Raw genomic sequence first — 22,800 nt, 5'->3', positions numbered from 1 at the left:
AAAATCCAATATGTTATTCCCCCTGGTGGGCACTCAGACTAATTATTTTAGGACATCTATATTGACAAAGTCTGGGAATCTCTGTCCTTGTGCAGTGGTGGTGTAGGTTTCCCATTTTGTAGCTGGATAGTTTAGATCACTTAGGAAAATGGTATTGGGTTTAATACTGAGTGTTTCTAGCTCCTGTAGATAGGCATTGTAGCTTTCTTTTGTCACAGAGAGAATTCTATAGCTAGCTAATATACTGTACAGGACCTTTCTGATGGTTATTTGGACATGAAGAAACTCTAGTACAACATGTTGCTTTACCAGTCTGTAAAATTTGTTCCTCACATTATGAAATTGCTTTCAAACAGATAATATTACACAAAATAAATATGCAAGGAAAGGGGGTATAAGGAATCATTTTGATAGATCCAGTGGATAATTTTAAACAACAAGAGCACAAACATGAATAAGGAACTGTTTTAAACAAACATGTTGAGCTTTCTAAAAGTGGCTTTGTTCTTTGAAAAGTGAACAGTCTAGACACTCAGCCTTGGCCACTAAGTATCAAACCTGACAATTGTCTTGTGTCCTGTCCACCATAATAATATTGTAGCCAAAATAATAATCATATTTACAATGTCAGATATAATTGTTGCTACTTACTGACAGAAGCCTGTATGTAAGCCACAGGTATATTCATATTCATTAACAGGAATGAAAAGGTGAATTTGTTGCCATATGCTAAATGCCCCTTAAAGATTTAAAACTCTTGAAGTAATAGAAGCAGCTAGGTTATCAAGCATATATTTGGAAGGCAGCAAATTTAGAGTGATAAACAACACTGCAGTGCAGTGTATAGCTATACTAAGAATAATAGTTATCAAATTATTCCTCGGCATCATCTGAACATTCATTGGATTTGTTACTCCAAAGGAAAAGTAACATTCTAAAAGTAGGTTGCTCGCAACACCAAAAGCAGTGCCTCACAAGTTTTTAAATTAGTGTTCAAGAAAGTAAAGGGTCTGGGCTTACATGAAGCAGTTACCAGCTCCATTTCCTAAATGCATACATTCATAATACAACAAAATTCAGTACCCAAAGTTTCATACAGTGAACCACCAGTAGACTTGAAATTTGCACACTTGAAAAGTTCATTGACTAAACCGCAGCCTGCTTACTTGTGTAAAGTGAAGCTATATGCAGACATGACTGATCATAAGGATGCTATCTTGCCAGATCTTTCCATAACTTAATTTTAGTGTGTGTGTGTGTGTGTGTGTGTGTGTGTGTGTGTGTGTGTGTGTGTGTGTGTGTGTGTGTGTGTGTGTGTATACGTGTGCACATGTGCTTTGGAGATATAACCTTTTATTTGCCAAACGTCATCTGATTTCAAGTCAGTGCTATATAATTTTCAGATTGTTTGCAGTGAATTACATCACTAAGAAAAAGCCAGGAGCACTTCAAAAGCAGATGCATGATTTAGAGTACTGCAGTCAGTAATGAATTTGAAATTAATTAAAACAATGATTGTTGTTTCTACAAGGACATACGTGTCTTCATTTAGTATATTTATACATAAATACACACACACACAGTTTTTTGTTCAGCTCACCAAAATAGTATTTTTTTCTCTTAATTTATATATAGATTTCTGCTTTCTGTTTGTTTTTAATATTTATCAGTGTGTGTGTGTGTGTGTGTGTGTGTGTGTGTGTGTGTGTGTGTGTGTGTGTGTGTGTGTATATATATATATATATATATATATATATATATATATATATATGTGTGTGTGTGTGTGTGTGTGTGTGTGTGTGTGTGTGTGTGGATCCCATTTGGAAGCTCGACTCTTCAGAAATTTTTTAATGTTTGTTGTTTTTGATCATTTTAGATTCAATTTAAAATGATCTTTGTTCTCTGAAATGTGTTTGATGAGGCACTCATATATTTGTGTATATATATATATATATATATATATATATATATATATATATATATATATATATATATATGGGTTTAGGACTATTCACTGAAAGCACATTTCACTGAAACACATTTTGAACTATATACATGGATACTTGCAATTCCAATAAATTACTATTTTCTGAACTTAATATAGATCCAAAATATGTGGGGGGCTATGCCCCCCTCACACACACCCGTACTATGTATACTAACTCCAGGATTGCACAACAGTGGGGAAAAGGCCATATATAACTTTCAGTGAAATGTGTTTCAGTGAATTGAATTTCAGTAAATTGAGCTTTCAGTGATTTGTGCACAGTCATTTGACTTTCAGTGAAATGTGCTTTCAGTGAATAGTCCTAGATCCATAAATATGTGTGTGTGTGTGTGTGTGTGTGTGTGTGTGTGTGTGTGTGTGTGTGTGTGTGTGTGTGTACGTGTGTGTGTGCTCAACTCTTTAGAAAGTCAAACTTCATATGTGCTAGAAGTGATTGACTTTCTGAAAATTTGAACTAGGAAAAACAGCAAAAATCTATGTTTTTGATGGATGGCAAACTGCCAACACCTCCCTGCATATTTTATATACCAATTCCGAGGTTGCACTACAGTAGGGAAAAGGGTAAATTCCCCTATCCCCACTGTACCGTGATCTTCACTCAAAAGCTTTGAAATTTTGGAAAGTCAGTCATATGGTCTCTTGACCATATGAGGTTCAACTTTTTGCTGTTACATATTGTTGTGTTTTGTAATAAAAATATATTTTCAAAAAGCAAAGAATGACCATTAGATATTATGGAATGGATCATTTAAAGAACAACTGAGTTTAAAAAAAGAGAAGCCATCCGCTTTGCCTAGGTACAGCTATGTAAATTGTTAGAAAAATAAATATAGGGAGTTGTTATGCTGTCAGTCTTAAAGACTATCCTTTCTGTATAAAAGTAAGGCATTTATTCCTTTAAATGTTGTGGTATAAAAATGGCATTTTTTATTTAAATCCAAGCATCAGACACTCCTTTGCTTTTTTTTAGCTAGGAGCACAGTCAAAAAAGATTTTATGGAAAAGTATCCTTTATTTTCCTAAAAATTTAATGAGAATATATCAAATCATTTTGGAGATACAGCCCCTTTGAGATGGGAAACAAAATAGTCTAAAACAAGTACTGAGTGAAGAACAGGCTTTTTGAAAGTAGTCAGTACTCAGGGGGTTAATGTTTATTTATGGTACTGCATGTCCTCCCTGTGGTCGAGTGAGTTTTAAAGACATGCACTAGGTGCGTGTGTGTGCCTTCTGTGAAGGTTGGGCACGGGGCTGGCAACTTGACACCGTAAAAACTCCACTGCCAATCAATCTGGCGACCCCTAACAGAAGAAGCCAAAAGACATTTTTTGGTAGAATGTTGTCCAGTATATCAGTAAAAGCAGGTTTCTATACTGTCAATGTGACAGCAGATTGTTACTGGTAGCCAGTGATGAATATATATGCGAGTACAGTCTTACAAAATGTGCTAGAAATTACTGCATTATTACTCAGCAGATGAAGTACTTTCATTTTGAATATAAGGCATCGATCTTGTTCATGATGAATAGCAGACCTTTCACAGATAAAAAAAGTGGCTTATAGTAAATGGCTGCCTTTCAGTTTACTGTAATTGTTGTAGCAGACTCTCAAGCTGCACATGTGAGGTTTGAGCAGCCACAGCAGTGAAATGTTAGTGAAGACATAGCATTGCCATAAATAGAAGGCCACACTATTTTTCTCCTGCTTAAAGCCATCCCAAATTAAGGACTATGTCTCATAAGTTGTTTATAGGATCAGCGGTATCAGTACACTATGACAAGTGGTATACAGGTGCTCCAGTATTCAGCCAAATGATACTTGTTCTTATAGTTAACTTGACACTGAAATGTATCACATCACACTATTCAGGTCCTGTTATCATAAAAGTAATAATATAAAAGAGCTCCATGTTCATTTATGGGCTCTTGTAAATTATTCTCATTTGTGAGTTAAATTAAAAGCTAATTATACTGGACATGTGAAGGCTGTATCATTTACTTTTGACAAGTAATAAGTGACTTGCCACTTATTTTTATCACAGTATACTTGCTTGTAATACTGCTATGAATGAGGTGTGGTTTATTGACTTGCATTTCGTTGCTACCCATCTTACTGAAAATGCTATATTTTGTATTAGAAATAATGTTTTTGGCCAAAGTTGCTGTAAGTGAGGATTGAACTTTTCTTATTTTTCTTACCTTCAGTAACCTTAAAGTTGGCACTTCATAAGCTGGATATTCCCTGAATGGAAGTGGTGTAGCCATTTCCCACTTGAGTGTCATTTTTGTTAATTCAGACATATTTTCATGCCTGGCTTTCAGTCTGGTGGGTCATAATGAAACATGGATCAAAAAACTGCGATTAGATAAATAGTCATATACCCAAACCTCCTAAGTCCTGAAGTCTCATTTGCAAGAGTGACTTCACCAAAAAGATCTCAGGTTTCAGTACTCTTAACAACTCTGATAAGATTAAATATCCTGTTTCTCTACCCAGTGTCATACAAACTCCTGAGGACTGATCTCTGCTTAGCCTTTCATGCTATTAATAACCCAGCTCAACAGCACCAGATGGTGTGATAGATACCTAAGCCAATAAACTAATGTCTTTCGGCTTTTCCGGTTATGGGTCGCCACAGCGGAACTCTGGTCCGCTAATGATTGGCAGTGGATTTTTTAGGGTGCCAAGTTACCAGCCTGACGCACAATCTTCAAAGAAGGCACAGCCATTCACGCATGCACCTACCTGCATGTCTTTAAACGTCACTCAACTGTGGGGAGGACATGCACTCCCCAAACCTATTAGGGAGAGTACTTTGCTAGCAACCTTTAAAACCTGTTTGGATGACTGGATGAGTGATCAGAAATATTCATCGGAGATACATGGAAAAAATTTAATTAATGGGGGATATTGTTAGTTTCCCATCAGTACTGGGTGATGTGGCTGAGTTTCTCAATGGTCTGTTTTGGTTGTAAGGTTATTGGGAACCAGTGAACTCATGTTTTAGTGAATAGATCAAAGTTAATCAAGACTACAGGGAGTGTACCTGCACAGGAAAGTTAAAGAACTGTGAGTCTGACTTCAGTCATGTGACATCATGACTTTACAGAGGGTGTGATCCTGCTAGTCCAGTATGGTTGTTGTAAACCATATTATGACTAGATCACAGCAATGATGGACAAAGGTCAATTAGTCGATATAGTCAGCCTAGATTTAGCAAGGCTTTTAACTTAAATCTATACATAAAATTCAGTTAGTAGATACAGTCGAGCTGGATGTAGCAAGGCTTTCAACTTCATTGTGTACATAAAGTTGTCAAGATTAGTTTACTGTTAAAAACTAGATGTTTGGAAGGTCGCGTCCACCAGTCACCACAAACTTTACTCTAAATTCAGCATGCCAAATACTGGCATGCATGAAAATGACATAGAATGCCAAAATTCCATACTACTCTGGACCCAGGAACAAGCGCTAACATAGGTCCAGAAGGGAGGCAAGTTCAAACAGTTGATTCCAACTGTTGACATGTGGGATTTGCACAGCATGACTTGAGCTTCCAAATGCTGATCATGTGACTGTAAAACAAGATTATTTAAAGGGTTTGTGGGTAGGACTGAAGCTTATGGAATCATTGATAAGTTGTAGAAAAGCTGGTGATCAGAAGAAAGGAATATTTACATATGGTGTTGCCCATCATCAGAATGATAATTCAAACTTGTCTGTAGGTGCTGCATAGATGTGAACACTCATTGTGGCTGGGTGCTTGTACACTAATAGGACATGGACAAGTTTGTAGAATGATTATGAATGGGTCAGCTGTGGTTTAACAGCAAGAGGGACAAGATCGTACATTTTTCAAAAAGTCGAATCAAATGAAAAATTGCTTATCTTATGGGGAAAGGTATATCTTGGGGAATGCAGTAGAGTAAAGGCTCTCTGAAGTGATGATCCTACTAAGAATAGGCCACTTAAATGTGTACATAAAGCTATCAACTATAACAAGGTTGAGCAGGGTGCTCACATTTATAGCTATAGACAGGACTTAAGAAAGCCAACCTTATTCTTCTGCTATACTGGCACTGATGAGGTCCTGAATGGACTGCTGCTTACAGCTCTGTACAAGTCAGAGAAAGTAACATCAGTGATCAGAATGGTGGTGGAATTAGAATATACAGGCACTTGTAACACTAAACATGTACACCTTTGGAAATAGAAAGGATAGATGAACCACAGTCTGGATCATTAAGTTCCTAAAATGTAAGGTACAGCATGTGGCGCTACAAAGGAAAGACAGTGCTGGGAGAAGGGAGGTATGACCAGCATATTACATTTTGCTATATACAGAGATGAGAAGAAAGTATGGAAGTTATTGTGGCTTCAGGGATTCCTGCCTGCCAGTTAGTAGATAAGTATGACTTCTGGTGGCTCCTTGTGCAATGAGGAAAAGGTGATAATGGCATCTCCATTGGGCCTACTGGTAATCAGGCAGGTATACCACATTCCACACACAGCATGAGCTTGTAGCATGTTGTTTTTACATATAATCCTCATTACAGCTCAACATCCCACTCAGAATTATAGCCGGAGCTATTCAAGGCAGTTAGTGTCATTTATTAACTTTGATTTCCTGGTAGCAAAGTAATATGTTTGCACAAAAATATACTTCACATGGCCACTATCGGATTTGATTAAACAGAAGACTTATCAGTAACAGAATGCACAAGTGCTGAAATAACTTTTCACAAAGAGTTTTTATGTAAAAATGTTATGATATATATTTTCATTCTAATTTATCATTCATTCTCTTTACTATTGGATAATTCTGGAGATATGATACACAGTAGAACAATCTGTGTCAGCTTGTTTGTTGAAATTTTTAAAAAAGTCAGTAAAATTGAGATAAATGACATTGCACCACATTGTTATTAGTTAGACAAAATAATTAAATCCTTATGGACCATGTAAGTGAAAGAATATCACTTTAATAAAAGCATGCTCTCCTGTGAACTTCTCTTTTCTTCTTTGTCAGTATCAATGGGAAAAAATACTCTCTTGAGGGTTATACAGGGAGGAGGACCCATCTTGTGCACTGGAGTAAAAGGTTTATTAAGTCAACAGTTGTGACTCATCACTCATTCTTTTTTGAAAAGTCTGAGATACCCCCTCCCATTTTGAAAAATATACTTTAAAGTAATGTGGGAAGCTGGACCTGTCTTGGGCATAGTAGTCCAAAGTTCATTGAGTCAACATCTGTGACTCATTGTTCATTCTTTCTTTTTAGAAAAGTCCAACTTACCCCCCCCCTCCTATTTTGAGAAATATACCTTAAGTAAGTCCCCTGACTGCATTTATCTCATATAAAATTTCTTGAATACCTTTTGTGTATTACTGTTGCTTGATAGCTGAGAGTTAGTTTGAGAGTACTTAGAGGAGAGTAGTTTATGCTCTTGTCCCTAATAGTTTTCTAGTTATTGTCCATCTGTTACTCTTAAATCTGCATTTTTTTTTTTTCTGGTGCCGAATTATAATCTGTGTTAGTTTACCTTCTCCTTTTTGGGGCTCTTGCCATTTACTCTACTGCCTGTTTTCCCTGCTTCTGACCTCCATTCTCAGACTTACACTTCTCTACCTTGCCTCCCTTTATTTTTGTTGTTCATTTTCTCTCCTGTTTTTATCTTTACTGTGCAGTCTGATACACTCAACTGGCTCTCCTTACTGATCTGTGGGAAGCCTGCTTTGTTGACACACATTAACTGATACATTTCTGGGATTCTGAAGTCTAGGGGCTTAATCCTGCTGTGCTTTGGTCCACACCATACCCCATTTCCCACACACACCATATCATTATTTTTATACTTAATTATCCCTCCACCCACCCCTGCTCCAAACCCCATTGGACAATTCTTTTAATCCCACCCACCTTCTTTAGACCAATCACCTTTGTTTATCCGTGTCTTTATAACATTATTCCAAATACCATCTCCACTTCCCACATTACCTACCTCTGCTTTTCTTGCATAAAGATCCTCTTAGTCCCATTCTCTTCATCCCCAGTGTATTTCCTCAAACCCTCATTATCTACTTCATCATACTTGTTACCACCTAAGTTATATTCCACCACCATTTCACCCTCTTAGTTGTACTACAACTGTTTTTATAAAATGTCCTGCCTTAGTTCTGCACTATTTATTTGTCTCGCTATTTCCTTCCTTAGCATACTACTCTATGTCTGTGAAACTACTCCTATAGCCCCAATACCCAACTCCTCAGAATCATTACAAGAAACTACTAAAATCTCTTACTTACTTACTTATCGAGAAGACGATTCCTTATACAAACTCAGATACTTACAACCTTTGTATTGAATATAAACAGAATCAAAGACCGTCTTTCCAAACTTTATTATCTAGCTCACAAGTTCGTGTTGTCCTAGGACATTCTTCTAAACACCTGTCCAATAATATCTAATAACAATCCTGTTATACCAACTCACCATTCTTGTGTTATCTCACAAACTACAATAATACCTAAATATCAGCCAGATTAACCCATGTAGCATCAACAATACGTCAACTCTCTTTGAAGCCTGAAGTAGTGCAGAACAACCACACATCATTGCTCTTTCAGAAACCTGGAAGAAATATAGCTTTTGTCCCTCTACATACATTCAGGACAATCACAACCTAAGCTTTGATAACAGTATAAAAAAGTAGAAATGGATGTGGAGCAATGCTTATCTTCAGAAAAACATCATCCACATGACACAAAGATGCAAAAAAAAAGAAAGTACACCGGATGAAAAAAATCCTTGACAAGATTCTTTGCCATTTTGCAGTAGGAGGCCTCCTCCATATCTCAGTTGTTACTGTGTATATCCTCTCCTTCTTCTTCTTCTATTAACATAATCAAACAAATCATATGCAATATTTTCCTCACCCTATCCTGGAAAACAGTATAGTACTTGGAAGTTTCACTATCAGTGCTATAGGTCCTGAGGCTGGCAAGGTAAACAAAATGCTACAAATTCAAGGACTTGAAAAATTGGTTCAACAGCCAATTAGACCAAACTTACTGTTGGGAAATTACCCTGTATTAATATAACAATTAACATAAAACAGATTAATACTAATATACAACCTAACACCATAAGTGGTCACTGCCCTGTCATTTACACTTGGCTTTTCAAAACCAATCAAATAATTATAGAAAGACCCTTTCCTCATAGTAATGTTCAGCTGCTATACACTTAACATAGATTCGTCCAAATTTGTATACTCTGCAAGATCCTTCATTTAGCCTGTCATTATTTACTTGTCTTTTCTCAGATACAGGAAATCCTCTTCCCTGTGACCAGAAGAAATTTCAGAGCTCAGAAAAGCCCCTTGCTAAGCAATGATAACAAAAAATGAAGCATGGGACTCAGCTTGTAAAAACTGGAAGCATCCCACTAACTATAGTCTACACCAAGAATTCCTCACACTTAGAAAATCAACAAGGTTAGTGACTAATAGTAACAAAGCATTACACCCAAGACAAAGGCAGACTGCTGCCTTTAAATATCCAAAACTCTTCTGGGAAGAACTAAAAATACCTCACGTGACCGATTCTAATCCCTTCCCCCTGCCCTACAGTTATCCAACAAAGTGACCTTGCAGTTTTCCCCAATGACGACAAGAATTTCCTTACTGTGACTGACATTACTATCCCCTCTAACTCTTCATTCAACTTTCAAACAGATATTTCTCAGGAAAATGTATGGTATTATCCTCTTGTCAGCTATGCAACTTCCACATCTCTGCTACATCAGTCAAAGAAACTAAATGTCTGTTATCCAAATGTAACACCTCAGGATCCAGATTTACCAAACATTATCCTACCTTTCTGGAACTTGCACCAAAAATATTGAGTAAACTCTAACACATATATGTCATTTATCACTTATAACCAGTAAGGAGCCAACTGCCTTCAAGCGTGCTACCGTTATACCACTAGCAAAAGAACAATCACCCTCTCAGCTCAAATGCTACAAACCTATATCTAAGCCGAGCCCTCTAACAAAAATATTTTAAAAATTACTGTACAAACAATGTATTAATGACTGTGGCCTGCATTGTGATCAATAACATAACCTAGGAATTCCTTTAGTACCATGGCTGCTGTACTGTCAGCCACTGATTTTATATACAGAAGCAATAATAAAGGACATATATCAACAGGTTTATTTGTTGACATAACTAGAGCTTTTGAAACAGCTAACCACAGCCTTCTGCTGCACAAACTAAAAACAAATAAGCTTTTGATGGTAATGACAATAGCCTGGTTCTATAACTGTCTTAAAGACAGAACATTCCAAATTTACTGGAATATCTTGTCAAATGTTCCCTGTATTAATACAGGTGTTCTCCAAGGCTCAGTACTGGGCCCCCTTCTAGTCTTGTTGTTTGTCAAAGTCATAGCTTTAGACCATTTACAGCTTAATATTACCATATCCTTGAATGCACTTCTACTAGATGCCAGCAAAATACACCAGTCCCTCCAAACAAGTCTGCAAACAAAATTCTCTTACCTGTGTTTGGCTTCAAACTAATAGACTATGAATCATCTCAGTCAAGACTAATGTCATGCTTTTTTTCAACTGTAAAGAAACTTCAGTCACTACTAGAACTAATAATTAAATATTTAAAATGCAATAGCAAATGAGCAAAAATGTCTTGGCCTAACAGTGGACCCTCTCCTTAACTTCAGTAATCATAAAAAACAAAATCACTATTAAAAGTTCTTTCGCAATTAAAACTAAGCTACAGAATATCCTTCTTCCAATAAATCTATATCTAAAAATGTGCTGTTTCCTAAACTAGAATATGCTGCACCTGTGCTCAGCATGTAGTCTGTCATAAATTACAGTCCTCAGAAGTAAAAATATGGGTTTTCCTATGCGAATCCGAACCACAGTTTTTCAGTTCACCATCCATCGTAAATTGCATGTCAAAAATAGTGAACCAAAAAAAACTCCCATAAAAATCACAAAAAAATCTTTGGTACTTACGTATTATTGCAACCAGATTTTCACGGTTGCGAAATTCCCATACTTAAATAGTAATAACTGCATGAAACAGTGTAAGGTGTGAATCAAAGTCCGCTTTGCATTTCAGAAGCTATAGATTAGCTACAGCAGCTGAAAAAATACAATAAATCCTCTTCGTGTTTTGCCTGTATTACAGGCTCGCACTTTAACTGTCATGGATGCTGCCTTGCTGATGAATGCAGTGTTTGCAGTGTGACGAAGGAATCATTCACAGAAGGAAAACACAGACACAGGAAATAACATTTTGGTAAAGCAAAACTTTTTTAGTATGTGGATTGGGAACTTTCAGCAATTGTTATATACTGTCTTGTAGCAGTACCAGGACAGAAGTGACACAGCTGTGATTCCCAAAACTATGTATGACCATTATTTGACAGCATTGGCTGACACAAAAATGGAACATTCACTGAGCAGCCTTGCAAGAAGCGACATGCTGCCAGTAAAGAGCACAAAGAAACAATAACAGTATGTTTTGTAGTTTGTTTTGCTAGCATTGTGGAAAATTATCTTTTCTGGTAAAGAAAACACACTGTTTTACATTTCAACCACTTTCACGACCATATTTCCTGATTGGCGAGCAACCGCTATTGCCGTGAAAATCTGGTTGCAATAATATGTAAGTACCAAATCTTTTTTCCAGGGAGGCAAGTCCCACTGCACAACCCTCCGTGATGGGGGGGGGGGCTACCCCACCATACCACCTAGAATTGTATATACCAACTTTAATGTCGCACTACAGTGAAGAAAAAGGGGAAACCCTCTGAAAAGTGCACCACTGGCTTGAACATTGTAATATGTTGTGATGAAACTCGCTGCAACAGTAAATTCTTTCAGTAAAGCAGCATCGGGAAAGTACCAGCGAAACTGCGTAACTATGCTAACAATATGAAGTTCTGCACTCCTGTATAAAGGGCACACCATTGTGAAGTACTTAAGGCCATGCACTGGCTCCAATACTAGATAAGGCTACTCTCCTACTATATTCAAAATTCCTAGAACAGGATACTGTCCTACCCTCAAAAGAAAACTACCTCTGATAGACCAGAATTAGTAGACCTTATAGTAGCTAACCTAAGATGACCTGCTTACTTCTTCCAAGCCCAGATTCAAACTAGCTGTAGGAGAGAAAGGCTCCTCCAGAGCAAGGTCTACTCTTTGTAGTCACCTAACAAATGAAGTCAAGTGCCACAACACACTAGAGATGTACAGAAATTATTTAAAAGAAAGAAGCCATATGCTCATGCTTTCATGATATAGGCAAAGACACAGAGCTTCAGAATTTAGAATCTTAAACTAATGTGGAACAGTGTATGTTGATTCATGTGTGCATGCTTTCTTTGCATGTTTACTTTGTTTTGCATACTTTCTCTTGTACATAGTATAGAATGCAAACCTGATTTTATATAACATTTTTCTTAACAACAAAACTGTATATATCCACTGTAACTTGCCTTGTTTGAACTTATACTGTGAATTGATTCTCTGTAGATGGGTTGTGGCTGAAAAAATTCAGTAGACCAGACCACTTACTCAGTTAACAAATCAAAGTAAATAAATACAATAAAAAAAGCTGGCCCCCCTGACGGAGAGAAGAGACATGCATATGTTTTTACTGTGGGCAATCTGTGTTTGGAACTAACCTGAGACTACTGGAGGGTCAACAGAAGTGGAGAGGCTTGATCTGAAAGGAAAGAGAGACTGGGAGGAATCAAGGCATGCGCAAAACCTAGAAAAAACAAGGACTGGTTGTTATAGTGCATAACCATGCATTGTAGGACAAAAAGCAGTAGGATTTATGTAACTTATGGGGTTCTGCACAGAAGTATACACACTTGTGGGATGTTACTACAAAATACTGTTCTGAGAAAAAAGTGGTGGTGACCCCAAGATGAAAGTTACTTTTCAGAGTATGGTTGCATGGGAAAGGTTTCTTCTTTTTTATGCCTGAACAGGACCCTAGATGCAGCTTTTCATCAGGGGGCTGTTAGGAAGTCAGGCTGCACAACGTCCATAGAGAGGTTTAGAAAGTGAGAACCGCTTGATGGAGGGGAGAGGGAAGGAATGACTCAGATTGCTGTCTTCACTGGATAAAGTGGAATCTTTCCTTAGTATTTAGGAGTCATTCACTTTAAGCCTGCAATTAAATAAATAAAATTAATAGCATTTCACTATATTTTCATAAAGAACACAATATATACACTTTGAAATGTGTTAATTCAGCTGTATTTTTATTAGATTTGTTTCTCTTTTTTGTTTGCATTCTAGATATAATGTATAGCAATGTTGTTCTATATTATAAGGCGTATGATTTGAAATAAGGCACTTATTAATCAAATCCCTCTATTTCTTTTTTTTTGGCAGGACTGAAAGGTGGGTCAGGTGGTCCTAATGGTCCTGGAGGAAACTTTCACTACACTTTCCATGGTGATCCACATGCAACGTTCGCTGCATTTTTTGGAGGCTCTAATCCTTTTGAAATGTTCTTTGGAAGGCGGATGCCTGGCTGTCGGGATGAGGAGGACATGGAAGTGGATAGTGATCCATTTGGCTCATTTACTGCATTCACTATGAATGGCTTTCCCAGAGACAGGCACACAAGCAGTGTGCAGCATAGATGCAAACAGGATCCTCCTATAATCCATGACCTCAAAGTATCTCTCGAGGATATTTACAGTGGGTGTACTAAAAGAATGAAGATTTCCAGAAGAAGACTTAACCTTGATGGTAGGACAGTTAGAATGGAGGATAAAATCCTTACCATTGAAATAAAGAAGGGCTGGAAAGAGGGTACAAAGATTACTTTTCCTAAAGAGGGAGATGAAACACCCAACACAATTCCTGCAGACATAGTATTTGTTATCAAAGATAAACCTCATAATCGTTTCAAAAGGGATGGTTCAAATATTATCTGCCCTGTACAAGTTAGCCTAAGAGAGGTGAGTTTTTGGGATATATTTATGTAAAATAATAATGCAGACTGGTAATTTTCAACAGCATCATTTGGGTTTTAAGTTGTCCTTCTTGCATAACATTTTCAACATTAAAAATTCATTTTCATGGTAGGTATAATATTCAAAGTCAAAAGTCAAAGTCAAAGTAAACTTTATTGTCATTCAGAAATCACACAAGTGCAAAAACTGAACAAAATTCCATGTTTTCAGACTCAATGTGCAACAACATATAGACTATTTTCACAGACATTTACAAATATAACATCTAGCTATTACATCACGGACATGCAGGTAGACAGACTAATATTTCACATAATTAGAAACACATGTTAACACTTTTCGAAGTGAACACTTAACTTGCATGAGACTTTAGTATTGCATAGGTACTTAGTTAAGAGATTGCATTGATCCTTGCACAGAAAGAGACATTTGAGTATTGCACTGTGAACCTTAGTGTATTGCACTATGGTTAATTTACGAATTTGCAACATGTACTGTACTGAAAGAAGAAATATTTTACTGCATTGCTACTGCCCTAGATGGCCTGTAAGTTACAATCATGGCAAATATTGCACTAAGTATTAGATGAGACTGGTAACCAGGTTAATGCACAGTTTGAGACAGTTTCTTCTGACCCAGGTGGGCATCATGGAGTGTAGTGGTTACTAGAGTTCAGCAGCCTGATGACATTAGGGAAGAAGCTGTTCCTGAATCTCGTAGTTCTGCAATGTATGCTTCAGGAGCACTTTCCGGATGACAGATGCAGGAACAGTCTGTAAGCAGGGTGAGTGCAGTCTTTAATTATCCCTCTGGCCCTGCTGAGACATCTAGATAACTACAAGTTGTGGACAGGTGGTAAGGTGGTCTTAATGATCGTATCGGCTGTCTTCACCACACTCTGGAGAGATTTGCGCTCAGAGGTAGAGCAGCTTTGATACCATACTACGAGGTTGTTTGTTAGGATGCTTTCTATAGTACCTCTGTAGAAGGTAGTGAGAACTGTCAATGGGAGATTCGCTGTCCTCAGCCTTCTTAAAATGTATAGTCTCTGGTGCACTTTCTTGAGAGTGACATTTGTATTTGTGTTCCAGCACAAGTCCTCACCGATGTGCCCTCCCAGAAACTTTGTGCTTCTCACTCTTTCCATTGTTTCAACACTGATGGTGAGGGGAAAATGTCCCTTGTGATTTTTTTCTATTGTCCACAATTATCTCTTTTGTCTTGTTTATGTTTAGTGCCAAGTTGTTATTTCCACACCAGGCAATTAGTTGTTCCATTTCATCTCTGTACACTGTTTCATCATTGTTACTGATGAGGCCCACCGCTGTTGTGTCATCAGCAAACTTGATGATGTTGTTTGTATTGTACCTGGCTGTGCAATCATGTGTTAACAGGGTGAACAGCAAGGGACTTAGTGCACATTCTTGTGGGACTCCAGTGTTAAAAGTGATGCTATCTGATGAGTTATTACCTATGCACACTTTCTGAGATCTGTCTGTGATGAAGTCAAGAATCCAGTTGCAAATGGGACTGCTGGTGTCTAGTTGGAGTAGCTTCATTACCAGATGAAGTGGGTTGACTGTGTTAAAAGCAGAGCTGAAGTGAATGAATAGCACCCTCACATAGGTGTTTTTATTCTCCAGGTGTTCCAGCAATAGATGGAGTATTAATTCATGGAGTAATATTGATTTAGTTATTAAACATGCTGTTAATTGGTCCACAGTATTTTAAAAAGTACTGACTTTTTGTAAGTTGATTTGGTTAATATAATAATCTATAACATCACCTCAAGTTAGGGAAAGGAGAATTTCCCCTGCAATGACTTTAGCTGAATGGAGTTCATTTTCACATTTAGCAGTGTTTGCAAAATTCCCATTGCAGAGATAAATTACTGGCCATGTGAAACATTTCTGATCTTCTCTGTTTTGCTTCATAAAATGACTTGGCCTTATTTTTAGCCCTTTTCATGTGAACTTTTGTCCTGTGTTAATGGCTGTCTATGATTTGGGTATAGCAGCTGTGGAACTTGGCCCTATATGCTGCCAGACCTTATAGGTGAATCACCTACTAAGCTTGCAGTTTCACTCCTGATCAGTAGATTGCTATTTTGTATTCAAACATTGCCCAAGTTGTAGTAACAATGAGCATTCTATCCATAGCATTAGTTAGCCCACAACAAAGTTTTCCTTATTTTGATATTTAATCCTTGAATGTGGCTATCACAGTAGCCCCATACCAATCCTACTATGCAAAGTCTGTTCAACAGTCCCATATTTTATAGCCCAACTAGTACATGCATCAGTTTTGAATTAGTAATTTGTTAACTGAGTAAGTGATCTGATGTATTTCAAACTGTTTTAGCCAAGAACAAGGCTACAAGACTAAGAGTTAATGCAATACAGTGGTGCTGCGGTAGCGTTGTCGCCTCACAGCAAGATGTTGTCGCGTTCGATTCTCAGCTAGAGCGTCTTCTGTGTGGAGGCATGCGTGAATGGGCGTGCCTTCGTTGAAGGTTGTGCATCAGGGCTGGTAACTCGGCACGTAAAAATCCACTACCAAACATTAGCGGAACGGAGTTCTGCTGTGGCAACCCCTAACCGGGATAAGCCGAAAGACACAACAACATATATGGACATTTTAGACTAGCCAGTCAACCACATTTTGTTAGGTAGAAGAAAACCATAATACTTAGGGAAAACCAGTACTGAAATGGATAGAACGTGAACTTAACACAGAAAGTGATTGGTGGTCAGGAAGGAACCCCCACATCCTGGAGATGTGAAACAGATGCTTTAATTATAAATTGTATCTATAGCTAAGGAAACATCTCTTTTTGAGTGCATGCTTACATGAATCAGGCTGATTATGTCAAAAAAACTATTTATCTTATGCATGGAGAAAACATGTAATTGCTTCTTGGCCTTGACTCTTGTGCAGTTCTATACAATTACTTCCATTAGTGGGCTGTGAAAACCATAAAAACAGCTACTGTTTTCGCTAGCTATACCAGTGCTTCAGGCAAACTCATAGTTCAAAAATATAGTACTTAAATAAATATCTTCTTTTTTAAAAGTTACATTAGGAATTTTTTTTTTTTGTTATTGTTTAGTTGCTTACTTGAATCTGACTTTTTGTAACCTCAAGGACTTTAGCATGTCAGGCCTGTCTGTCAAGACCTGCATCTTCACTTTCTTGTAAATTCATATTCATTACTTCAGTAATGCTGTCTGTCCACATTAGCCTCTGCTGCCCCTTCATGTTTTGCATTCAGTCTTTCCAGCATCAGTGCATTCTCTAGAGAATCCTGTTTTCATATTACGTGGCCAAAGTGTATGAGTTTTAGGGTGGTATTTATAATCTCAGAGTTCACACGTTTGCAAGACTGAATGGTGAAGATAACTGAATACCTTTATGCAAACATGCTCAGTGCCAGTTAACAGCAGTGACTATGCAAAAGAGGAGGTCTGGGCAGAAACTCACATAATCGTTTGGGCTGTTTGTAACTTCATAAAATGGATTAAAACTAGTCTGGTTATTTACGAATATAAGCATTTTAGTGTAAAGTGTCGATTACGTTCAGCTATTTTCATAATGGAGAGCTGAGTGCGAGCTTGAGAAAACCTGCGTATATTGCTGACACTCACTTAAGGAAAGCAGCGTTCATCGCAGCTATCTAGAAGTGAATTTAAAAAGATAAAATGTGTTATTTACTGAATATATGGGTGTCTTTATGTGGACACCCAGATTAGGTCTTTATAATGTAGCTGCAGCTTGGCACAAATTCTTGATACGCATAAGACCAGTGACTATGATTACTACCCATAGTTTTTACTGTTAGTCTTTCTTGTGAACAGTCTTCATTTATTTCTTTTAGTATTGACTTATTTTATCTTCCTGCAGTCCACAGAATTCTGAAAAGTTTTCTCCAGCACCAGAATTGAAATTCATCGATTTTCTGGTGCAGACATTTCTTATAGTCCAGTTCTCACAGTCATATGTTATTATCAGGAAAACCACAACTTTGATTATGCAGACCTTTGTTGACAATGTAATGTCTTTGCTTTCAAATATTATCCTGATTTGCCATAGTTTTCCTTCCAAAAAACAAGATTCTTTTAATTTCATGGCACAGTCATCATCTGCAGAAATCACTGAGCCTATGAACATAAAACCTGTCACTGTCTCCACCTCTTCCCTATCTGTTTACAAAGAATTGCTATGGTTAGATAGCATAATTTTAGTTTACTAATGTACAACAAATCAGCTTTTGCACTTTCTACTTTCACCTTCATCCACATGCCCTCAACTGTTCTTCACTTTCTGTCACCAGAATGGTATCATCTGTATGTCAGAGGTTGTTAATATTTCACCCAGTAATTTTGATTTCAGCATTTGAGTCATCTTAACAAGAATTGTACATGATATATTCAGCATATCATTTAAATAAATAGGGTAACAGTTTGCTGCCTTGTCCTTTCCCAGTCCTGAATCAGCCATTATTCCATACTGGGCTCTAACCGTTGGTTCTTGTTCTGCATGCAGATGTCTGAGGAGGCAAATAAAGTGACCCACTATTCCCATCTGTCCAAGAACCTGCCACAGTTTGTGTATCAGCATGTATTCTTTAAAGCTCCCACATATTTTTATACATTTCACTGGAAATCAATGTATTTAAATAGTACATTTCTGACCAACAGGTTTCTGTGAAGATGCTAGTGTCACGTAAAACCTGCAGCTGCATCATGGCCTCTATTACTAATTAACAGGAATAAAATTATATGGATCTTTGCTTGCTTCTATCATGGCCTGATGCAGAATGAATTTTTCTATGATGGTACCTGTTTTGGAACTGTATTAGTTTTGGAGCTGGAATTGAACTGTGGGCATTTATGTGTAATAAAATGTATTGTGCAGTGTTATAAGAATGGCACAATAGTGAAAGTACAGATCAGTGGACAGCCTTTAGATCTGATTCCAATAAACTCTGCAAGCGTATTGTGGAAATGTACAATTCACATAATCAGGCAAAATATTCACAGCCTCCCTTAAGAATAATCAGGTGTAAGTAGAATGCCACACCTTGTTCACATAAAATGAATAAAAAAAAGAAACTGGAAAGATTTTGTTACCTGATGTGTGTTACTCTGAATTCTCAATATCATCCATATACAGTGGATATAAAAACTTTACACACCCCTGTTAAAATGCCAGGTTTTTGTGATATAAAAATGTGACCACAATAAATAATTTAAAAACTTTCCCTACCTTTAATGCAACCTATAACCTGTACAATTCAATTGAAAAACAAACAAATCTGTTAGGGGAAAAATATAAAAAATAAAAAATGTACAATAAGTTGGTTGCATAAGTGTGCACACCCTTAAACTAATACTTTGTAAAAGCACCTTTTGTTTTAATTACAGCATTCAGTCTTCTTGGGTACATACCTGCCATCAATTAAAGAGACTGACTAACCCCAAGTAAAGTTCAGCTGTCCTAGTAGGATTTTCCTGACATTTACTCAGTTGCCCGCTACAACAAAACCCATGGTTCGCAGAGAGCTTACAAAACATCAAAGGGATCACATTGTTGAAAGGTACCAGTCAGGAGAAGGATACAAAACAATTTCCGCAGCATTGGATATACCATGGAACACAGTGAATACAGTCATCAAAAAGTGGAGAAAATATGAGACAACAGTGACATTGCAAAAAACTGGATGTCCCACCAAAATTGATGAAAAGACAAGACAAAAACTGGTCAGGGAGGCTGCCAAGAGACCTACAGCAACACTGAAGGAGCTGTAGGAATTTCTGACAAGTACTGGTTGTGTACTACATGTGACAACAATCTCCCGTATTCTCCATATATCTGGACTATGGGGTAGGGTTGCAAGACAGAAGCCTTTTCTTATACAGAAAGACATCCAAGACCTGGCTGAAATTTGCAAAACAATACATCAAGTCTCTCATTAGCATGTGGGAAAATGTGTTATGGTCTGATGAGACCAAGGTTGAACTTTTTGGCCACAATTCCAAAAGGTACGTTTGGCACAAAAACAACACTTCACATCACCAAAAGTACACCATCCCCATGGTGATGCATGGTGGTGGCAGTATCATGGTTTGGGATTGCTTTTCTTAAGCTGGAAGTGGGGCTTTAGTCAACATGGAGGAAATTATGAACAGTTCCAAATACCAGTTACCTCTGGCCCAAAACCCTCAGGCATCTGCTAGAAAGTTGAAGATGAAGAGGAATTTCACCTTTCAACACGACAGTGATCCCAACCATACATCCAAATAAACTAAAGAATGTCTTCACAAGAAAAAAATTAAAGTTTTGAATGGCCCAGCTAGAGCACAGACCTAAATCTAATAGAAAATCTGTGGTGTGACCTGAAGAGGGCTGTACGCAAAAGATGCCCTCACAAGCTGACAGATTTGGAGCAATTTTGCAATTAAGAGTAGGTAAATATTGCCAAGTCAAGATGCGCCATGCTGATAGACTCCTACCCAAGAAGACTGAATGCTGTAATTCAATCAAAAGGTGCTTCAACAAATTATTAGTTTAAGGGTGTGCACACTTATGCAACCAGCTTATTGTACGTTTTTTATTTTTTATATTTTTCCCCTAACAGATTTGTTTGTTTTTCAATTGAATTGTACAGGTTATAGGTCACATTAAAGGTGGGAACAGTTTTGAAATGATTTATTGTGGTCTTATTTTTTTTTATATCACAAAAACCTGGCATTTTAACAAGGGTGTGTACACTTTTTATATTCACTGAATATTAATGATTATAACACATTTATTTATGAATTAAAGAATTGTACTGATTGTGATTTTTGTTTCACTTCCAGGCATTGTGTGGCTGTTCTGTTACTGTTCCTACAATAGAAGGAAAGGGCTTAAGTATCACGTTGCACGAAGTTGTGAAACCTGGCATGAGAAGAAGACTAATAGGTTACGGGCTACCTCTTCCTAAAAGCAGCGAACAAAGAGGGGACCTTATAGTAGAATTTGAAGTGAAATTCCCAGAGAGTTTATCTGCATCAACAAAGGAAATTCTTAAGCGTCATCTTCCTGTTGTTTGAGATGGGAAGGCTGATTAGATGATGATTAGAAGAGTTTATATCCACATGGTACAAAATACTGGACAACACATGCCAGAACATTAAAATCTGATTATTTTCTTGCAATATTTAGAATTTTGATAATAATGCATGGTTGAAAGTGAATTATTTTCCAAAGAATGAACATTTTGAAAACAGACTTAATTGTATATGGAATATTTATTATTTACATCTTAATCATCTTTTTGCCCACATATTTATGTGTAACATAATTGGATTGTAAATAGGTTATAATTTTTCAAAGGAAATGGTGGGCTTTGTCTTGTTAGCATTGATATGTCTGTCGGGTTCCTTAGAATACCCATGTGAAACCAAACATGGAGGACAAAGTCATTATTTCAGAAATACCACAACTAAAGGAGTAATGATTCTTTTCTTGTACTTTTTCATTTTTTTTTGTCTTAACATGAGTGTTAACTGTCAACAATTAATGTGCTTCCAAAGCAGTACTATATATTTTTTTGAATATTTGTTTAAAACAGTGCTTTTTGATGCAGGCCTGTTGGTCAGCCCTAGACAGAAGACAGTGTTACACTGAAAACATTTCTTCAGGTGAAACATCCAATGAATTTGTTTTGATCCCTTAACCTCCACTTAGGAAGGCACATTCTCCATACCTTTGCTACTAAATACAACATCTCTGAGGCTGATGGATTTCAGAGAAAGTAGCGGATGTCCAAACTTCACACTTGACGTTGAAGAAAAGTCATTGAAACACATTTTTGTTTGAATGATAGTCTGCATGGATATATGGGAGCTGAATTTTAGGTGACACCTTTTTCTGCAAAGTTTCTCTTTTAGAGTATGCAAGATGCAACAGAATAATTTCTAACCTGTTGCACTTTGGCACAAGTAACAGCTCCTACTATAGACTGACCAACAACAGGCAAATGCAAAGTAAAATCAATAACCAAACACAAACTACATATTTTTAAATCAGCCTTGGAGGCCTGACAAGTGTTTTCTTTAAGGATATAATACAGCTATGAAAAGAGGGATCTAATAGGGTATTGAAACAAGAGAAATAAACACTGACACTTATCTCGGAATTTAACCCAGCACTTCCTGATTTTCATATGTTTCTCATTGCCTGTGGACACTTAGACAATGAGCTTCCCTTAAGAGCAGCTCTTTCTCATTTAAGGTAGGAAACTGTCAACATGGTGATTTGTTTTACACAGTCGCAACCAAATACAGTACAAATCCTGTACCCACCATTGTTTTTTACAACTGAAACATGCATGAAGCTTTGTATTAATATTGTTTATCTATTTGCAACATTTATGTATTTTGTTACAGCTAGTTTGAGCCTGAATTTGGCCTTCTGGGTTAGTTCTGTATCCTGGTTAACAAATTTAAGTAAATAAAGAAATGAAATATGGAAAAATATGACCTTTGCTGGGGAATTGAACTTAGGTCCTCCTGCATTCCATATCGTTGTCACTGCCTGTGGACTAACAGAGATTCTCTGGATACTTGGGCAGTAACTCTCCCTTAAGATCAGGTGTTTCTCCTTTCAGGAAGAAAACCACCAACATGGTAATTTTTTTACATACCAACAAACATGCAAATGCAGTACAGCTCATCTATCTACAATTGTTTATAAGAAGAAAAACTTGAAAG

General features: G+C 37.1%; 1 protein-coding gene across 1 annotated transcript in view; it reads left to right on the top strand.

Annotated features, from left to right (window-relative positions):
- Positions 1-22,566, top strand: part of DNAJB4 (DnaJ heat shock protein family (Hsp40) member B4) — a 44,009-nt gene extending 21,443 nt beyond the window's left edge. Inside the window, exons 2-3 of the mRNA XM_044085871.1 lie at positions 13,455-14,029; positions 20,905-22,566. Of these exons, the coding sequence (XP_043941806.1) occupies positions 13,455-14,029; positions 20,905-21,138 (809 nt within the window). The 3' untranslated portion in view covers positions 21,139-22,566. The remainder of the gene's footprint in view (positions 1-13,454; positions 14,030-20,904) is intronic.
- Positions 22,567-22,800: the final 234 nt, after the last annotated feature.

This window comes from Protopterus annectens, chromosome 10.part0 (assembly GCF_019279795.1).
Source record: "Protopterus annectens isolate FY-2018-M chromosome 10.part0, PAN1.0, whole genome shotgun sequence".
Taxonomy (NCBI): Eukaryota; Metazoa; Chordata; order Ceratodontiformes; family Protopteridae; genus Protopterus; species Protopterus annectens.
Note: the sequence above shows the minus strand (reverse complement) of the source record. Positions and strands in the feature narration are given on the sequence as shown.